At 43.3% G+C, this 18402-nt stretch overlaps 1 protein-coding gene across 1 annotated transcript in view; it reads right to left on the reverse strand.

Annotated features, from left to right (window-relative positions):
* Positions 1 to 8279: 8279 nt before the first annotated feature.
* Positions 8280 to 18402, reverse strand: part of tgfbr1a (transforming growth factor, beta receptor 1 a) — a 35549-nt gene continuing 25426 nt past the window's right edge. Inside the window, exons 7-9 of the mRNA XM_063219110.1 lie at positions 15683 to 15807; positions 14945 to 15075; positions 8280 to 9433 (exon numbers count right to left, since the gene is read on the reverse strand). Of these exons, the coding sequence (XP_063075180.1) occupies positions 9308 to 9433; positions 14945 to 15075; positions 15683 to 15807 (382 nt within the window). The 3' untranslated portion in view covers positions 8280 to 9307. The remainder of the gene's footprint in view (positions 9434 to 14944; positions 15076 to 15682; positions 15808 to 18402) is intronic.

Here is an 18402-nt window from a genome sequence, read left to right on the forward strand (position 1 = left end):
AAAATGATTTATTTTGTTGGGTGGTCTAGCTCACAATCTCTAGTGTTGCCGCTGGCTGCCACACAAGGACACTGGAGTCCAGCCATCAGACAACTAGAAGGAGTGGAGGAGCACAGACCTCAGCCAAGGCCAAATGCATCATGCATCACGGCACATTGGTGAAATGCAAACATAATTTGGGAAGCCACCCAGTGTGTTTCGTCCTATGATTCAATGGAAGTGTCCTTCACCCAGTTGTGCAAAAGACCTTTCCTGCACCAAACTTTGTGTGTTGTTTTCCCCCCTAATTCCTGGTCACATGAGCACACAGCTGCAAAAGACATTTTTTTCCTTGACCAGGCAATTGCCCAGACACCCCCCGCCCCCCACACAGTCAGCCCAGCGATGGTACATGCCGGCATATGTCTATATTTAGCCTATAGGGCCACCAAATGGGTATAACTGGCACTGTCCCTTGCTGAGGTGATGCATGTGTATGCTGCATGGTGTGCATGTGTATACTGGTTATGCCACAGGGTGTCACTGTAGATCCATTGGCAGAGACCGCTGGGCCACTTTCATGGCTTGTTGAACAGCTTCTGCATCTATTTCCCATTTCTTCATGCTTCTGTGTGTCAAGTCTATTTGAAAACAATGGACTGTAAATTACTGTTTTGAGAAAGGGATGGAGATGGATGGTGTTTAACATGTATAGAAGCACACACACCATATATCTTGAGTCTCTATGAAACAAACCAGCACATCCAAGCCCACAGAAAAATACAGGCTGGGAATATTTATTACAAAGAATAATTTATAACACAGTCTAACACTGTGTCAAAAAGCACATATAAATTAGGATTTTAAAGTCTTGCACACTGGAATCCCATGGAGCTGATCCAATTAATCTACCATTGTATCACATATCGCAAACACAACCATGAATTACCCATCTCCTCATTGCAAAGCCGTGTTCACGTGCTGGTGTGAACGACCAGATTAATTTTACATGATATTCACACTGAGTGCTGAATACATTTTGTGCGTGCCGTTTCATTCTGCAGCGTTTTAGTTACAGAATGAAATCGAATGCTTCTCATTTTCTGGCAAGAATCCAAATTGCGCCATAGGTTAATCTGATAATAGTATTGATAAATCCATAGTCCAGTATTACTTTCCTGATGGCAGAGAAAGCAAATAATTATTTAACAAAGCCTGCTGTGTTGCATATATGATACAGCCATTTCGTCTTAAAATCCTGAGCTAGCAGTCACTGTAGTTTGATCAGAAGATGATATTGTCATAATAAAGAATGTACAGTAGCTGAGGAAAGGGAAAAAAAAAGAAAAAGCCATTTCACATCACTATTATTGTGCTCAGCATTTCACCATAGCAAGAAATAAAACCTCATCCATCCACTGATTTGGCCTGATGGCACCATGAGTGCAGACCAGGCCATTATGCTGAAGGACGATTGAAAGAGACAGGCTGACCCCTCCGTGCTCTTCGGCACATTATGACTTATTCATATGGCGGACCTCATAAAAGTTTGAGTACACTCTGGCTAGAGTTGCATACTGGCCAGGGAACCCGATAGGCCTCGCAAAGAAAAGAGATCTTCTGCTTGACTACACTCTCAAGTAAGTAATACTTGGGGCAATTTAAAGTTGTTACTTGGGATTGGATGTTTTAAAGAGGATGTTGGTTAATGCTGTGGGTAAAATTAAACCTTACTCATACATCATATATAGGCCTAAGCTTAGATAAGAAGGAAGTACTTACAGTACTTCATATCTTTAATTATAATGTATTTTTGTGATACACAGTATTGTCTCAATATTACACATCAGGGAGAAGCATCTAAAAACCCCTAGGACAACATCATGATGAGATCTAGTCTGGAGCTCTTGTATTTCTACCATGCAGGACATCATTTCCCCTGTGGTGTTGTGAACAGAGGTGTCAATGGGTTCACCGATCACTACTTAATACCCACAATATTTTCTCAGTCTCTTGACAACACCTGTTTGGGGAACAACAAAATGTCTTTTATAAGCAGACGTGCATTTAGTGATTTTTATCACAGCAAAAGCAATTCTAGTCTGTGGAGTCAGGAGACATAGCAGTAGTATTACATTCATCTTGGAGAAATCAACTCTTCCTGTGGGCCTGGAGGGCTTCTCTGATGAGCAGCTCAGCTGCCCTGAGATGATCTGCCCTTCTGACTCACGCTCATTATTTAAGGAAGCTGATGAACTGTAATATGCTGCTTGCCAATTAAGGTTACTTGCTACATGCAAAATGCTTTAAATAGTGTTGATTGCGTAATTATCAGTTGAGGCAATTTACGGTTTGTGCGATTAATTGGTATTTTGTGGCAGACATACGGTTTTTTGGTACTGTAGTTACAAGGCTTATGACGTTAAATTCAACGACACAAGACCAGATGCTTCTCTTTGTGTGGGTGTGTGTATTTCTACTGCTTTTAATCTGGCTTGCATGTCTGTTGCTTGTTATCAGGTTTGCACACTGTAAGAGAGCTGATACAATATAGCCAGGTTTCTAATAGACTGTGGGCAACAGTTGACTATCAGACAGAGGAGCTGTGCTACACAAACTGACATAAAACCACTACACACAATCTCGAAATATATTCAAATCGAGTTTTCAGAAGAGTAGACCCGGTTGGATCACTTGCAAAAATCTAACCACATACAGTAGATCTTAATGCATCTCAGACAGAAACAGGGGTAACACTAATCTCATAAACATTATGTCAATCTCATAAACATTGTATGACTTTGTCTTTAAGTGAAATTCGGTTATGACAAGCACAGGCCTAACAATATCAACTTTTCATGACCATAACACATTAATGACATTGACATTATGTTTATGACTTGTTCATGAGACTATGAGACGTTCATGACACTGTTATGTCATATGTATGACGCCGGCACCAAATAAAGTGTTACTGAAACAGGCCACAGTCACTGCAAACCTCCACGATGTAAACAGAGGAGGGAGCAGCACCGCGCTAATCTGCAGCTCCATCTGTCCTCAATGAACCGAGATGAAGCTCAAAGTGTTCTCAGTGCATTTGAACTTTCTTGCTAATGGCTTTTTGCAAAAACTTTGCTACAGAACTGAAAAAAGATAGAGAGGGAAAAAAACAAGCCGCATACAACAGTAAAGATTTATTAACATAATTTATTAACATAACGTCCTACCTCTCTAATGTTAGTTGGAAACATACATGATCAACTGGCTAGCTTCCCACAATGAACATTCCTTCCTTTGTGCATTATACAAAACAAAAACACTGTAAGCTAAGGGTAGACCGTGACCTTAGAATAGGTCAGAGAATGAATTAACATCCTTTTATCAATGGAAAATAACCCATTAAACAAGGCTCTGTTCTGCTCTAAAAGTTAGAACATCAACTGAGGGAAAGAACAACATTCTTTCAAATGCAAACTGTCGAATACTGCAAAGGTATGAATAAGAGGAAAAAAAAAACTTTGCTACAATCCCAACCCCCCTCCCAGCCCCCCCCAAAACACAATGTACATCGGACTGTATTTGCATTTTCCACAATGCAGATATTACATAAAAATGATGTCAGATCTAGAGGACAAAAAACAATCAAAAAAGACTTTATACACTGAGGTAAACAAAAACATTGGTCTAGACTAGAGAGGTATTTTTATGTTTTATCATTTTCAGTTGCGATTAAATAGCTTTCAAGGTTTTGAGATTTCTAACATCTTCAATTACAATTACCCTCTCTTGATCACAGCGCAACACAGGACACTTAAATTAAAACTGACAAACCAGTCAACATGCTTCATGAGAAAACGAGGCACTAAAGCACAACAAAGGTAGCGCTCTTCCAGAAGCCTATATGCAATGGCCTTTGAGCAGCAAAGCAACTGAGGTCATATGAACAGTTGTTACAGCACACCCCCCCGGTCTGTGCCCAAACCACTTTCCATTGCACCTTCCTTCACTTAAGGAATGCATTTTTAAAAAAAGGAGGTATTTCATTTATGCATCTGCAATGTTTGTTTTTGTTGTTGTTGTCTGAACAAGCTCAGGGCTGGAACTGAGCTTGCTCTACTACGGTATCTATATGAATCTACTGTACTGGCTCCTGTCAAATCAACATCACTGTTAGTTTCCCGCAACCCTAAGACTAGACTAAAATCGTGGAATGTTTACAGTTTTATTTATACTTTCTTGGAGGCACAACCCAAAACGCTGATACTGTGTCTACCTGTGTGTCTACAGTTTATTCTGAAGTTTTGTCAGTTTAGAGGTTGTGGAGAGGACCGTTATTAAGAACATTATCATTCCAAAAGATTGCACAATGCTTATAAAAGCTAGAGGCACTTCTATTGCAATCTGCCTTACATTGAGATGATCACTTAACCCTCCCACTTGCATATTAAAGCATACATAGGTAATTGCAGGCAGTGACTAGCATGCCACTTCTCAGTACCAGAATCAGTATGAGTTCTATTGACCTAGCATTGGCCAATACTCTTCCATTTATATAACACTTCACTTGACACCGGTGTCATAAGCATGCCATTACAGTGTCATAATAGTGTCATGACACAGTCATAGATAAGTCATAAACATTATGTCCATGTCATGAACATTTTATGACTGTTGGCCTTAAGTGACATTCAGTTATGGCAAAGACAACCTTTGACATAACCGAATGTCACTTAGGGCCAACAGTCATAAAATGTTTATCACATGGACATAATATTTATGACTTATCTATGACTGTGTCATGACACTATTATGACACTGTAATGACATGCATATGACACTGGCGTCAAGTAAAGTGTTACCTCTATTTCTAACCAGTGGATGTAATCCCAGACCCAACACCTTAGGTCATTTGTTCATTTAGTAAATTGCAATTTGGGTTTGGGTCACAGACGGGGTGACAGAGGGAATGGCCATCTTTATCTTATTTCTCTAATAACAATGGCACGTTAATATCACATGTCTGAAACAGCAGCCAGGCCGTCATGGCCCCAAACCACTACAGTAGTCAGAGACCACCCACTCAGACAACAGCACTAACACAGCAGCACAGCACAGAACTAAAAAAAAGAAACCCACCACAAGAACCCACGCTAATTCAAGAATGATCTGAAGAAGAACTCGTTGGCTACTGATGAACATGAACGGTTGCCCACGCGCGCCCACAGGAGAGAACACACATGTGGTGGTGCGCTCTCTCTCCGGCGGCGCACAGGCACGTGTCCACATGAGAAGGCAATACTGAGCAGAGGATGTGCAGGTCGGTTGGTTTCAGTCACAGCTGGTGAGGCTTCAGAGGCTGTAGAATACCTGGATGTCTGAGAGGAGTACCTGGATGGCAGCTTGTTTGTTTAACCGTCTGCGATTTGCAAAAAAGCAAAGAGGCTGCTGGTGATTCCGGAATGCTGCATTGGAGCAGAGCTATGGATGCTGGGAGGAAGAAACAAAAGTGTCTGTGGAGCTTCAAAAAGGAGTCCCAAAACAAAAGCTGCTTGGTAGAGTTAGGCATGGCAGGCCTCAGGTCCAACTCCTCTGACACAGAAGAGCTTTTATTCTTCTTTTCTTTTTTTTTTGGTTCACCGTTTGTCATAGCAGCATGAATGCATGATCTTTAAAAGGAAAAAAAAAACAACAACCGCAAACCTCTTCAAATCCATCTCGGTTTGAATACAGTACAACAACGCCTTGACTAGACCATGAGGACCAGCACCCCGCACTGTAATTGATTTAATCAAGCTAACAATACACATTGTGTGCTGTGTGTGTGTGGATGGTGCAAAATGGCACGGGAGAATATCAGGCACTTCCAAGGCACTGAGCTCCCTCAAAAGCACATAAATGCAAGGCGTTCCTTTCACAAAAGAAGTAATGACATATCCTCACTCACACATGTTCTAAGCATACTGTGTTTCTTTCCCTCTCTTGCTCAATGATGCATACACACACACACACACACACACACACACACACACACACACACACACACACACACACACACACACACACACACACACACACACACACACACACACACACACACACACAATCTCAGCTGACAATGCCCGTCAAAGATTCTTCGCTTTTTTTTTCTTTCTTTCTACAAAAGTGATGCAAAGCCTCCTGCTGCAGGCAGGCATGCCCTTAGTAACCTTAGCAACACATAGTCACATGTCATAGCAGCTGAACATCTCCAGAAGTAGCACATAAAAATCAAACAAACGTCAACTCATGGTATACAAGGCCAGCCGTATAAAGACCACACCACTTTCAGCCAGCGCAGCCCAATGGCTGTCACATGTCTGATGAGAAGTGGCACAGCTACATGAGGATTTAAGAGAATAAAATGATTTAACACAAAAGGGGACTTTCTTGTGACTGTAAATGATATGAAATGCACTACAAGACTAAATTGATAAAATTGTGCTAATGTAAAGAAAAATCAGGTACGCATACGTCATCATTATTAACAGAGCCATCAACCAAACGGTCAAAAAGCCATCTAGTGATGTGTAAAAAGAAATGGGCTGACTAACATTGAAACTAATGTCGTGTATGAACATTCCTGTATGCACCACACAGGACAGTGTTGAGAACTGTTCTTAAAGGGGTATGCCACTATTTTGGGGCTTAATACAGTTAAAATCGTTGGCCAGGGTTTATAAAGGTGGTAAAGTGTCTTATTTTTCATGTAAGCCGTTGTCTTGCTTTAAGACAAGTTAAAAGAGGGAGCATGTCGCTAAGCTAGTGAAAGTCAATGGATCCGTGTAGCATGCTACAATGCTACACGGATCCATTGACTTTCATTAGCTTAGCGACATATTCCCTCTTTTAACTTGTCTTAAAGCAAGACAACGCTTAACATGAAAAATAAGACACTTTACCACCTTTATAAACCCCAGCCAACGATTTTAACTGTATTAAGCCCCAAAATACTGGCATAACCCTTTAACTGTGACTCGAGAGGTTGTGAGGGTCATGAACTGGCATGATTATAACTAGCGTACACACAACGTACTGTAGCCTATGTTTCTCACGTTCTGACTCTTCCAATTGCTGGTGGTCGAAGGAGCTAGGTTATAAGCAACTGGATATAAGTAACCAGACTTATCCTCTTAATCTTAACCCATTAAGACCGTGGCGTTAATGGTAGGGCACTTGTCTACTATGCGACTGACCCGGGTTCAATTCCGGCCCGGGTCCTTTGCCGACCCTTCCCCGTCTCTCTCTCCCCACTCGCTTCCTGCCATTGCTTCACTGTCCTATCGAAATAAAGGCAAAAAAAATTGCATCTGTGCAACACAACTTCAACTTCAATATGTCAATATGCAGTTGTTTACATCTTAGCTCCCTTAGACTAACGCATACAGCTCGCCAGAACCTCTTTTGCTGTGTTATCTTTCACTGCTACTGACAACAGTGTCAATCAAGTTTGGAAGAATTTCTCAATCGTCAATAATTTCTATATCAGTACTGTTTGTTTTGGTCACTGACCAAACTGACAAGCTTGCAGCACTATGGCACTCAGGCATCTCTTTGTACAACCAAAACACACACACACACACACACACACACACACACACACACACACACACACACACACACACACACACACACACACACACACACACACACACACACACACACACACACACACACACACACACACACACACCTGCACTCAAAATGTATATAACACATAGGTCATTTTGGTGGAGAATCAAAATCATCCAAAAAGATCCAAAAAGAGTCAGATGGGCACAGTAGGAAAAAACCTCACCATGGTACAGTATGCAAACAATCAGTCAAGGTAAGAAAAACAAACAAACTAACAGCAGTAAGTGAAAAAAATCCAGAGGTATCAATGGATCTCTACAGCTGTATGTACAGACACACATACACACCACACCATGTAAACCCGGCCATATGTACATACGCATAAATACATCAGCATACAAAACCATGACACTCACCTTTTTTTTGGATGAATATCTACACGGATGGATACATATATACAAAACAGTGAGCATATATATTGCATATGTCACAGGGTGTGACCGTAGCGACACTGATAAAAAAAGGTCCTGCCTAGGAGTGCCACTTGAAAACAAAAAGAACGGTGTGTGTGGCTTGGGGGGGGGGGGGGGTGGGGGGGGGGGGGGGGGGGGGGGGGCAGGTGTGTGTGTGTGTGTGTGTGTGTGTGTGTGTGTGTGTGTGTGTCTGTGTATCGGTGTGTCTGTGTGTCTGTGTGTTTGTGCGTGCTTGTGTGTGTGTGTGTGTGCGTGCGTGTGCTCGTGTGACTGTGTATGTGAGTGTGAGTGTGAGGGTTGTGCCCGTGCACAGGGACTGCTGCTACCTGACGCAGTGACTGAGGAGGAGAGACACCAGATTGCCTTTCATATCCATCCTCCAGTGAGTCCCCTCCCTTCGCCTGAGGAATGGGTCCCGTCTTTGCACGTCGCTGGTTTAGCCCCGGGCTTCCAGAGATGAAAAGCAAAGGATGGGATGGAGAGCAAGGTGATGCACGTTCCCCGTCCTGCTCGTAGGGATGAAAGAAAACCACCCCCCTCTCTCGCTGCTGCTGAGGTGGAGGAAAAGGCCATTCAGGTTGGAGAATGATGTCAGCTCAGGGGAGAGAACAAGGTTGCCAGGGGAGATGGGGGGGGATTTGAGGGGAATTGAGGACACAGGCTCCTCCTCCCCGCTCCTCCAGTGTGTGTGTGTGTGTGTGTGTGTGTGTGTGTGTGTGTGTGTGTGTGTGGCCTGCAGTTCCCCTGTCCCCGTTACAGAGACCACAAAGCAGTGTCTACATGTACCACACCCCCTCGTCAGGGTGCGAAGGGGCGTCCCCTGCTTGACCCCCCCCCCCTTCTCCCTTTACGGCTGCGTCTCTTCAGCTAAGGCCAGCCATGCTGGCCGCTGGACCCTGATGAAAAAATAAATACAAAACCATCCTTTCTCTCTCATTCACTCACTCTCTCTCTCTCTCTCATTCACTCACTCTCTCTCTCTCTCTCTCTCTCTCTCTCTCTCTCTCTCTCATCACAGAAGGCTGAGATATTGCTCGGAGACAGAGATGGGAGAAGAGAGAGGAACGAGAATGAGAAAGAGAGAGACTGACGGTGAGGTGGTACTGGGGCCATGGGTAGCAGAAGGGCTGGGCTGGGCTGGGCTGGGGTTTGTGGGGCCGGGGGGAAGAGGAGGAGGAGAGGTGGTGTTGGGGTTGCTGTCGTCCGTCGTGTGCTGGATATGGAGGCTCCTGTCCTGCTCCTCACATCTTGATGCCTTCCTGTTGGCTGAGCTGCGAGAGGGACTTCTTGATGCGCAGGGCCGTGAGGCGAGCGGCCGCGTTGGCGTACCAGCACTCCCTCATGATCTTCGCCATCACCCGCAGCGCCTGGAAACGCAATGGAAACAAGAGCAGTCAGTAGAGTAGAGTAGAGTAGAGTAACTTTATTGATCCCCAGGGGGAAATTCAGCTATCCAGTAGCTTAAATAAATACACAAATACACAAATGCCCACATGGACATTTCAAGACACAAATAACACAGGAATAGTCAGGGAGGGGAAAATAAAATAAAATAGTAAAGATAAAAAATGTAAAAAAGGTAATTGTGCAAAAAGACATTGTGTGAGTTGGGATAGACCGATTCAGAAAACATACTCTGTCAGTTAAGGTAGACAATCTTAACATGACCTGGAACAAGTGTTGATGGATACATTTATAAAATATCTTTAAAAAAAAAGAAGAGATGGCAACCTGGTCCCCTGGCCAATGCTAAATGCATGTGGTGCTGTGAGTTTGGCGCCACACACAGGTGACCCAAAACACGGTGGTGGACACACAGAGAAGCAGAAAGACAGACAAAACAGACGGGGACAATCCTCCCTAATTACAAGAGTGTAATTATTCACATCAATCACTGATCAATCAATTCTTCCATCCAACCATCAATCAACAAAATAAAAAGAACAGCAGCACTCTCTCTCTTTCACATACACACACACACACACACACACACACACAGAGTGACATGAATTCATAATGCAAGCACCTTATCTGACCCTTGATGCTACTGAGATTCCCCCAACACTACCGAGACCTGAGCCAACCTGCACTGCGGCAGATGTGGACTGCGCAGCAACAGACAGACAGTACAATATGGTTGTAATGAGGAGACCCTTAGCGCTATCATACAGCCTCCAACAAGGGAAAGGGTCTTAGCCGTGAGATGTCCAACAATGGGGACGTGATTTGGCAATTCAAGCTAACAATACAACCGATAAGTAATTAGGGGCAGGACAATGTGCGGTAGACTGAGCTGTGTACATGGAATCTGTCGGCCAGGGCAAGAGAGGTGAGAATCATGACACACTGATGTTCTTAAAGGGACACTGTGTGAGATTTTTAGTTGTTTATTTCCAGAATTCATGCTGCCCATTCACTAACGTTACCTTTTTCATGAATACTTACCACCACCATCAAATTCTAAGTATTCATTATGACTGGAAAATTTTCACTTTTCATACATGACAAGGGGGATCTTCTCCATGCTTCGCCATTTTGATTTTCCTAAAATAGCCCTTTTTAGCTGCAAAAATGACTCTACTTGGACCATACTAGACAATAGTTGTTTATTACTAAGTAAACTTTCATGTTAAGATTACATTTGGCATTAGGTAGCCCAGTTTCAATGAGCAGCATAGTTGCAGTACCTTTTTTGACCATTTCTTGCACAGTGTACCTTTAAGCTAGATTTATGCTTCGCACGCATAGAATCTGCGTCCGTCCGTTTTCTGTCTATGCGAGTCCACGCCCCCCTCTCAGAGGCTCTGCGCCCGTCGTCGAGCGCCTCGAAAAAATTCTAACTATCCGTCGGACGGACGCGGAGTACGCAGACAAAAAGGCACTGGGTGCATCCCAATATGTGACCTTGTCTCCTCCACTTGTGCTTGTCTCCTCGTCCCGCCTCCTGGCCCCTCCTCCGTGGAGAAAACAATAAAGTTTCCCAGCTGTCAGCCTAGCCACAACAACTTTTGAGGGACTGTTTTTCATTCACCATCCCAATTGCAAATGAGAAAAAGACTTTACAATTGAGCTTTTGCAAGATATTGAAATATAATGCTGTTGTCAGTGATGTCATCATGACGAGAAGCAAGTGGAGGAGGCAAGTGGAGGAGGCAAGGTCGCATATTGGGATGCACCCCCTATGATTGGTCGTCTCGCTACTTCCTTGTTCTGTTCTTGTGGCAGCGCAATGCCAGTAGTTTGCGAGAGCAGAGCTGTATTCTGTTAAAAACTTTATTAATGCCTTGTTTGTAAATGTGTGTAAATAGACAAAGCTACACGCTAACAAACAATGGTAACAAACCATTAACAGTAACAAACAATGCATCAGTTGAACACTCGTGGCACAATGCCTGCGGTTTTACTACCGTTCCTCCACCGAATGTAAACACACATCGGCAGAATCAACTGTCTTTACATGCTTGCATTTTCTGCTCGTGAAAACAGACTGGGTATGTCAAATAATGATACCAGTGCATTGCCTTTGCAATTTGTGTGAAAATACCTAGCTAACCGGGATAGAAAGCAACATTGCTTAATAATGACCGCAGTGCTTACAATGTAGTGAAAGTAGCCTAATCGCGCAATTTCAAATGTGACTCGCGACGAGACCTCGGACCTCGCAGAACTCGCAGATGCATGAATACAATTTTGGTTCGTGGCCACTCCCACGCGAGTTTTGACGAGCGCAGTTGCAGAAGTCTAATCTGACCTTTAAAGGAGAACTCCTTCCAATTTCAACATGCAGTTATGTTGGTCATGCTACCCTTGACTTGTCATTACCCGACAATGAATGCAGCATTTTGTTTGCTCAGCTCTTTCCGAAATCCTGGTCATTATAATGGGGGTATAGGTTTGCGAACATTAAAACAAGGTCTTAGCATACTCAGCAGACACCTTAGAACAGCAATAACTTTTGTTATAAGATTTTAGAGTATGTTCAGATGCTTAAAAACATGTGAACAAATCCATGCGCCCATTAAAGTGGCTAGAGTCTTGGAAAGGGCTGAACAAAAAATGCCTAGTAGTAGGGTACTGACAACTGACAAGAGCAGCGTGCAATGCAACTGCATCTTGAAACTGGCAGGAGTTCTCCTTTAAGGTTGGACAATTAGCGTAGGAATTAACCTCTCTCCTGAATCTGATATGATAGCTCACATAAACCTGTCTGCAGGGAGAATAGGAAGAAAGCACATCTTCGAGGCCGCATGGCTTCTCTGCCGAGCCTTTCATTCAGGGCATCTCTGTCTAGACAGCCTCGGGCCACAACAACTATATTTTTATATCAAAAGCTAGCCTTGCAGGATGCAAACTCAAAGGTACAGGGAGGGAAATGTCGCAGTGGTTAGTGCACGTGCGTGTGTGTATTGTATGTGTGTTAGACTATTAACCCATTGACGCCTAAGGCACCTGCAAAAAAGGGTACTGAATGCCTGAGCCCATTTTAAGAAAAGCTGCCCTCAGCCTATAAAAACCTAAATATCTCAGCTTCTGAAGCACATAAAAATATGCCCTAAGTTGCATTTAAATGCTAAGACCCTCATATTTCATTATAATGTGTTCATTCATCTCAATCAAACTGAGATATTTAATAAAGTTGTCTCAAATCTCAGGAGCCTGAATGTTGCGTAATGCAGCTCCAGGCGCCAGGGCCAATGCTGCACAACGCAACATCAGGCACCAATGGGTTAAGGTGAAAAGTGAAATGATTGTTTCTAAATCATTTTGAACAATAGACAACTTTCTTATTGTGTGAATGAGACAAGCAGTACCTGTCCCAAAAAAGTTGTGAGCCAATGTTAGCTTTATGTAACATTTCAATTTTAGTAGAAAACCTTCTTTCCCTTTCCTTTCCACTGTAGAAGTTAATAGCTTTAAATCTCTTCCTCTCTATAGAATCTTACAGGCTATTATTTCTTGTGACTGTGACCCCTTGCTGGGCGGAAGCTTTTGTCATTAATGAAAAAAAGTGTAACAGTGTGTGTGTGTGTATGTGTGTGTGTGTGTATGTGTGTATGTGTGTGTGTGTGTATGTGTGTATGTGTGTGTGTGTGTGTGTGTGTGTATGTGTACTACGCGCCCTTTTGGGATGTGAGCCGCTGTGTCAAATTCCTCCCCTGCCTGCTCCCCACGGGGATGCGAGAGTGCAGCGGAGGAGTCCAAGCAACTCCTCTTTAATATTCGGCAGCCCACACATCAATAGTGTCTTTTACTTACCGCCTTCTGCCTAGCAGCCTGCGCCGGCACAAGAGACGCTATTAGATTAGCCCGGCTTTTATGACTGCAAATTGGTTGTGATCTAATTGTCTGCTTCCCAGCAATAAAAAGCACATTGATACAGATGCAGTGACGAGCTGCTCTCCTGCTAAGTGTGATGAAGCAGTGGGCTGATTTGGAGTGAATGAGGCAGAGAGAGAGAGAGAGAGAGAGAGAGAGAGAGAGAGAGAGAGAGAGAGAGAGAGAGAGAGAGAGAGAGAGTGAAAGAGAGAGTAAATAGAGAGAAAGAGAGTATATATATATATATATATAGAGAGAGAGAGAGAGAGTAAATAGAGAGAGAGAGAGAGAGAGAGAGAGAGAGAGAGAGAGAGAGAGAGAGAGAGAGAGAGAGAAAGAGAGAGAGAGTGAAAGAGAGAGTAAATAGAGAGAAAGAGAGTATATATATATATATATATATATAGAGAGAGAGAGAGAGAGAGTAGAGAGAGAGAGAGAGAGAGAGAGAGAGAGAGAGAGAGAGAGAGAGAGAGAGAGAGAGAGAGAGAGAGAGAGAGAGAGTAAAGAGAGAGGGAGAGAGAGAGGGAGAGAGGTAAAGGAGAGACAGGCTATTATTGCTATTCCGCAGATATTGATGTGGTTGCTTTTTGTGGTCTCCAATCCCTTTGTACCTTTGTGTGTGTGTGTGTGTGTGTGTGTGTGTGTGTGTGTGTGTGCATGCGCGCGTGTGTGTGTGTGTGTGTGTGCGTGCGCGCGCGTGCGTGTGTGTGTGTGTGTGTTTGGACAGGGGTACTGGGATGGTGGGGCTTATCGAATCAGATTATGGTACTTTGCTCTGAAGCATTGCGAAAGCTGTGATCAAGGCTGGCAGCAAAAGCCTGAATATAACTAAACAGCGATGCGAATGCAGGTATTTTCACAAGCAGGGTTTGCTTTTTTAAAAGGCAATAGCAGGTCTTGTTTTCCTTTCATGCATATTCATTTGATTTAATGATGACTAAAAGCAAGCGAGCAAAAATCCAAAAAGCTGTGTGACAATCAGTATGAAGTCAAATATTTGTCATTATGTTAAGCACCGATTAAAAAGATTGCATCATCATATGGCATTTTAATTCATGCTTTGTAATTTGGTTCTAATAAATTGGTTTTCATTGTAATTAGCGTCAGTGGTGAGGTTTTGATAGAAGCACATCTGGACAGGCCCTGCCGTGGCCAACCGGTAGGGCACTCGCCTGCCATGCGGCTGACCCGGGTACGATTCCCAGCCCGGGTCCTTTGCCGACCCCTCCCCGTCTCTCTCCCAATTCACTTCCTGTCCACCTCTCACACTGTCCTATCAAATAATTAAGTCGAAAAAGACCGAAAGAACCACATTTGGAGCACATCTCTTTTCACCATGGGTACATATAGCCATCATTTCAATACATACATTCAGAGCATTTAGCAAACCTAGAAAAATCTCCTTTAAAAAAAAGACATGATGTTTAAGTTATCTGAAACACAAGATCTATCTGTGAACCCTGTCTCCCCCAACCTACACTATATAAAGCAGGGCTAATGGGGTGAGAAGAAGGCTGATTTAACCAGATTTCTGAAACTGAAAAGCCTTTTTGTATGCCTACCTCACAGCTCTGCCACCGGTTGGGGATGTTGGCCCGTAGCTTCTGATCGCACACCACCCTCTTCATCTCCTCCACTGAGGGGTCCGACTGCACCAGGTCGTAGTAGGGCAGCTGGTAGTCTTCATGAATACCTGTTAACGCAACGCACCCACATATTCATTACACAGGCGGACCAGGAAACTTTGTGCTCCGATTAAAAATAGGACATTGACGCTACGGTTTACAATATTTCCTTACTACAATATTCCCTTCAAGATAGGACTGTATCTGATGCTGAGTTACACATATTTCAACTTTTATATTTTACTAAAACTCGTCTTTTTTAAAAATTGACAGTATTTGTCATGAGGGGGGCACACTGAGCTTTGTAAACTTACAGTATATTAGAGGATTATTTTATTTTCATCTCTGCCTTTGTCTGTAATGGATAGGTGGTCTGCACTGCAGACTCTGCCAGAAAGGCCACCACCTGTGGCCCTAGCCAGGCTGTGCCCCCCTAGTGACGCAACACTTTCAGCGTTGCAACTAGTCAGGTCAAGAGCAATGCAAGTACTTTCTGAGTTCCAGAAAATACGGGAACTCCTCTCACTTTGTAGGTAAGCAAACAACAATAAGCAAAACAAGGGAGGTGGGTAAACCATGCCGTTTGGGAAATGTTAATTATTATGCTCTTGGTCAGACTAAATCTCGAAGAGATTTGAACGACGATGATAATCAGGCAAGCGTGGCCCTGCGTACCTCCTATGGAACATCTCCTTGCAATCTCCCAGAACACCAGGCCGATGGCGTAGATGTCCGCCCGCTTGAAAGACTCAAAGTGTTTCATGTTGATAGTGTCGTCCAGCACCTCTGGGGCCATGTACCTGTGAAGGTGAAAAACGCCAGTGGTTGAAGAGAGGATTGTGCACATCCCAGGAAAAGGTGCAGGACGAAGGCCAACTGTAGTTTTCAAAGTGAGAAGTCCGCATATTTAAAATCTTTTTTGTTGTATTGTATTATCTCATGGCAGGATTACGTTTCGACCTCAACAGGAGAATCTGAAGAAGACTGTTGAGGTCGAAACGTAATCTTGCCATGAGATAATACAATACAACAAAAAGGATTTTAAGTGTGCAGACAACTCACTTTGAAAAATACATGGAGAAAAACACAAACAATCAGCGTTCAGCGGTTTCACAGTCTATAATCTTTGCTACAATCCATTCATTGTATCATTACAATCCAAGGAAGACCGGGTTAAGGTTAAGATTTAGATTAAGACTGAAACGTCTGATGGACAATAAACTTGGAATAGTGCCTAGGACTGGTGTCCTTCTTTAAAAAAAAAAAAAATATATATATATACAGTGCCCTCCATAATTATTGGCACCCCTGGTTGAGATGTGTTAAAAGCCTTGAAATAAATTCAGTGTTTATTGCAGAAGAATACTGTCACACTGAAAATTGTAGGAAAATGTAGCCTTCAACTCAAATGAATTGTAAGAAAATAAAAAAATCCCTGACTAAAAAATAATTATTTTTCATTAAATCACCTGTTCCACAATTATTGGCACCCTTAACAATTCCCAGGAAATAAATATAATTGAAGCATTTCTGTCATTTCTACAGTAGTTTACAAAGTTTACCAGAGTATGTAGGAACATTTAATTAGTAATTCATCACTTCCTGTTTCCCTGGGGTATAAATATGACGTGACACCGAGGCCATTTCTCTTATCCACTCTTAAACATGGGAAAGACAAAGGAACACAGCATACAAGTGAGGCAGATGTGCGTCGACCTTCACAGGTCAGGCAGAGGCTACAAGAAGATTGCCACTCAACTGCAGCTGCCCATATCCACTGTGAGAGGAATGATTAAGAAGTTCAAAACAACTGGAACAGTGGTAAACAAGCCTGGACGAGGACCCAAGTTTATTTTGCCACCACGCACAGTGAGGAGGATGGCAAGAGAAATCAAAAGATCTCCAAAGCTCACTGTTACAGAAATTACAACAAATGGTAGCAGCATCCTGGGGTCACAAAGTCTCAAATCAACCATCAGGCGCTGTCTACACGCCAACAAGCTGTTTGGGAGGCATGCACGGAGAAAACCTTTCCTCACTCACAATCATAAACGCCAAGCGTCTGGAGTTGGCCAAGCGGTATTGGGGCTTCAACTGGGACCGTGTGCTTTGGTCAGATGAGACCAAGATTGAGCTTTTGGCAACAAACACTCTTAGTGGTCTGGCGTACCACGAAAGATGCGCATGCTGACAAAGCACCTCATACCCACTGTGGAAGTATGGGGGTGGGTCAGTGATGCTGTGGGGCTGTTTCGCTTCCAAAGGCCCTGGGAACCTTGTTAGGGTGCATCATGAATGCTTTTGAAATACCAGGACATTTTAAATCAAAATCTGTTGCCCCCTGCCCGAAAGCTGAAGCTGGGTCGTCAATGGTCTTTCAGCAAGACAATGACCCTAAACATATGGCCACAAATTTCACAGACACAAAATCAAGGGTCACCAGACACAAAATCAAGCTCCTCCATGGCCATCTCAGTCCCCTGCCCTCAACCCCATTGAGAACCTGTGGGGTGAGCTGCAGACGAGAGTACAGAGGAGAGGACCCAGGTCTCTGGATGATTTAGAGAGATTCTGCAAGAGAATGGCTGAAGATCCCTCCTCTTTCTGTCTTTCCCATCTTGTGAAACATTATAGGAGAAGATTAGGTGCTGTTTTGTTGGCAAAAGGGGGTTGTACAAAATATTAACAGGGTGCTAATACAGGGGTGCTAATAATTGTGCCACATAACATTGGGATTTTTTGCCAAATAAATATTGTTATTGGCACTTTTTTCCCCACTGAATAAATGCACTTGTATTGAAGGTTGGATTTTTCTCTTTTTTTCCATTAAGGTCCCATATTATTTAGAAAAAAAATAAAATAATTGGAAGCTAAAAAACACATCTCAACCAGGGGTGCCAATAATTGTGGAGGGCACTGTATATATACCGGTATATATTCCCATCCTGCCAGCTGAGTTAGATTAGGCTAAAGAGAAAAAGAGAAAAATGACTTGCTGTAGAAAAATCTGTCGTGCAGTGAAAGCTTCATGAAATACCTGCTGGGCTACAATGCCCTTGGTCATGACATGAAATGTACAGTGTTGTGTACAGAGAGAGAGAAAGAGAGAGAGAGAGAGAGAGAGAGAGAGAGAGAGAGAGAGAGAGAGAGAGAGAGAGAGAGAGAGAGTGTGTATGTGTGTGTGTGTGTGTGTGTGTGTGTGTGTGTGTGTGTGTGTGTGTGTGTGTGTGTGTGTGTTTGTGTGTGTGTGTGTGTGTGTGTGTAGATGTACATGTGATTTCCAAGAGCCGGAGGTGTTACTGGGCAAGGAGAGAAGTGCAACAGGCACGGTGCTGCTCGGGCAACCAAGTGGCAGGCAGACACTGAAGACTCACATTGACTTGGCACAAGGAGGG

This window comes from Engraulis encrasicolus, chromosome 16 (genome assembly GCF_034702125.1).
Source record: "Engraulis encrasicolus isolate BLACKSEA-1 chromosome 16, IST_EnEncr_1.0, whole genome shotgun sequence".
Classification (NCBI taxonomy): Eukaryota; Metazoa; Chordata; class Actinopteri; order Clupeiformes; family Engraulidae; genus Engraulis; species Engraulis encrasicolus.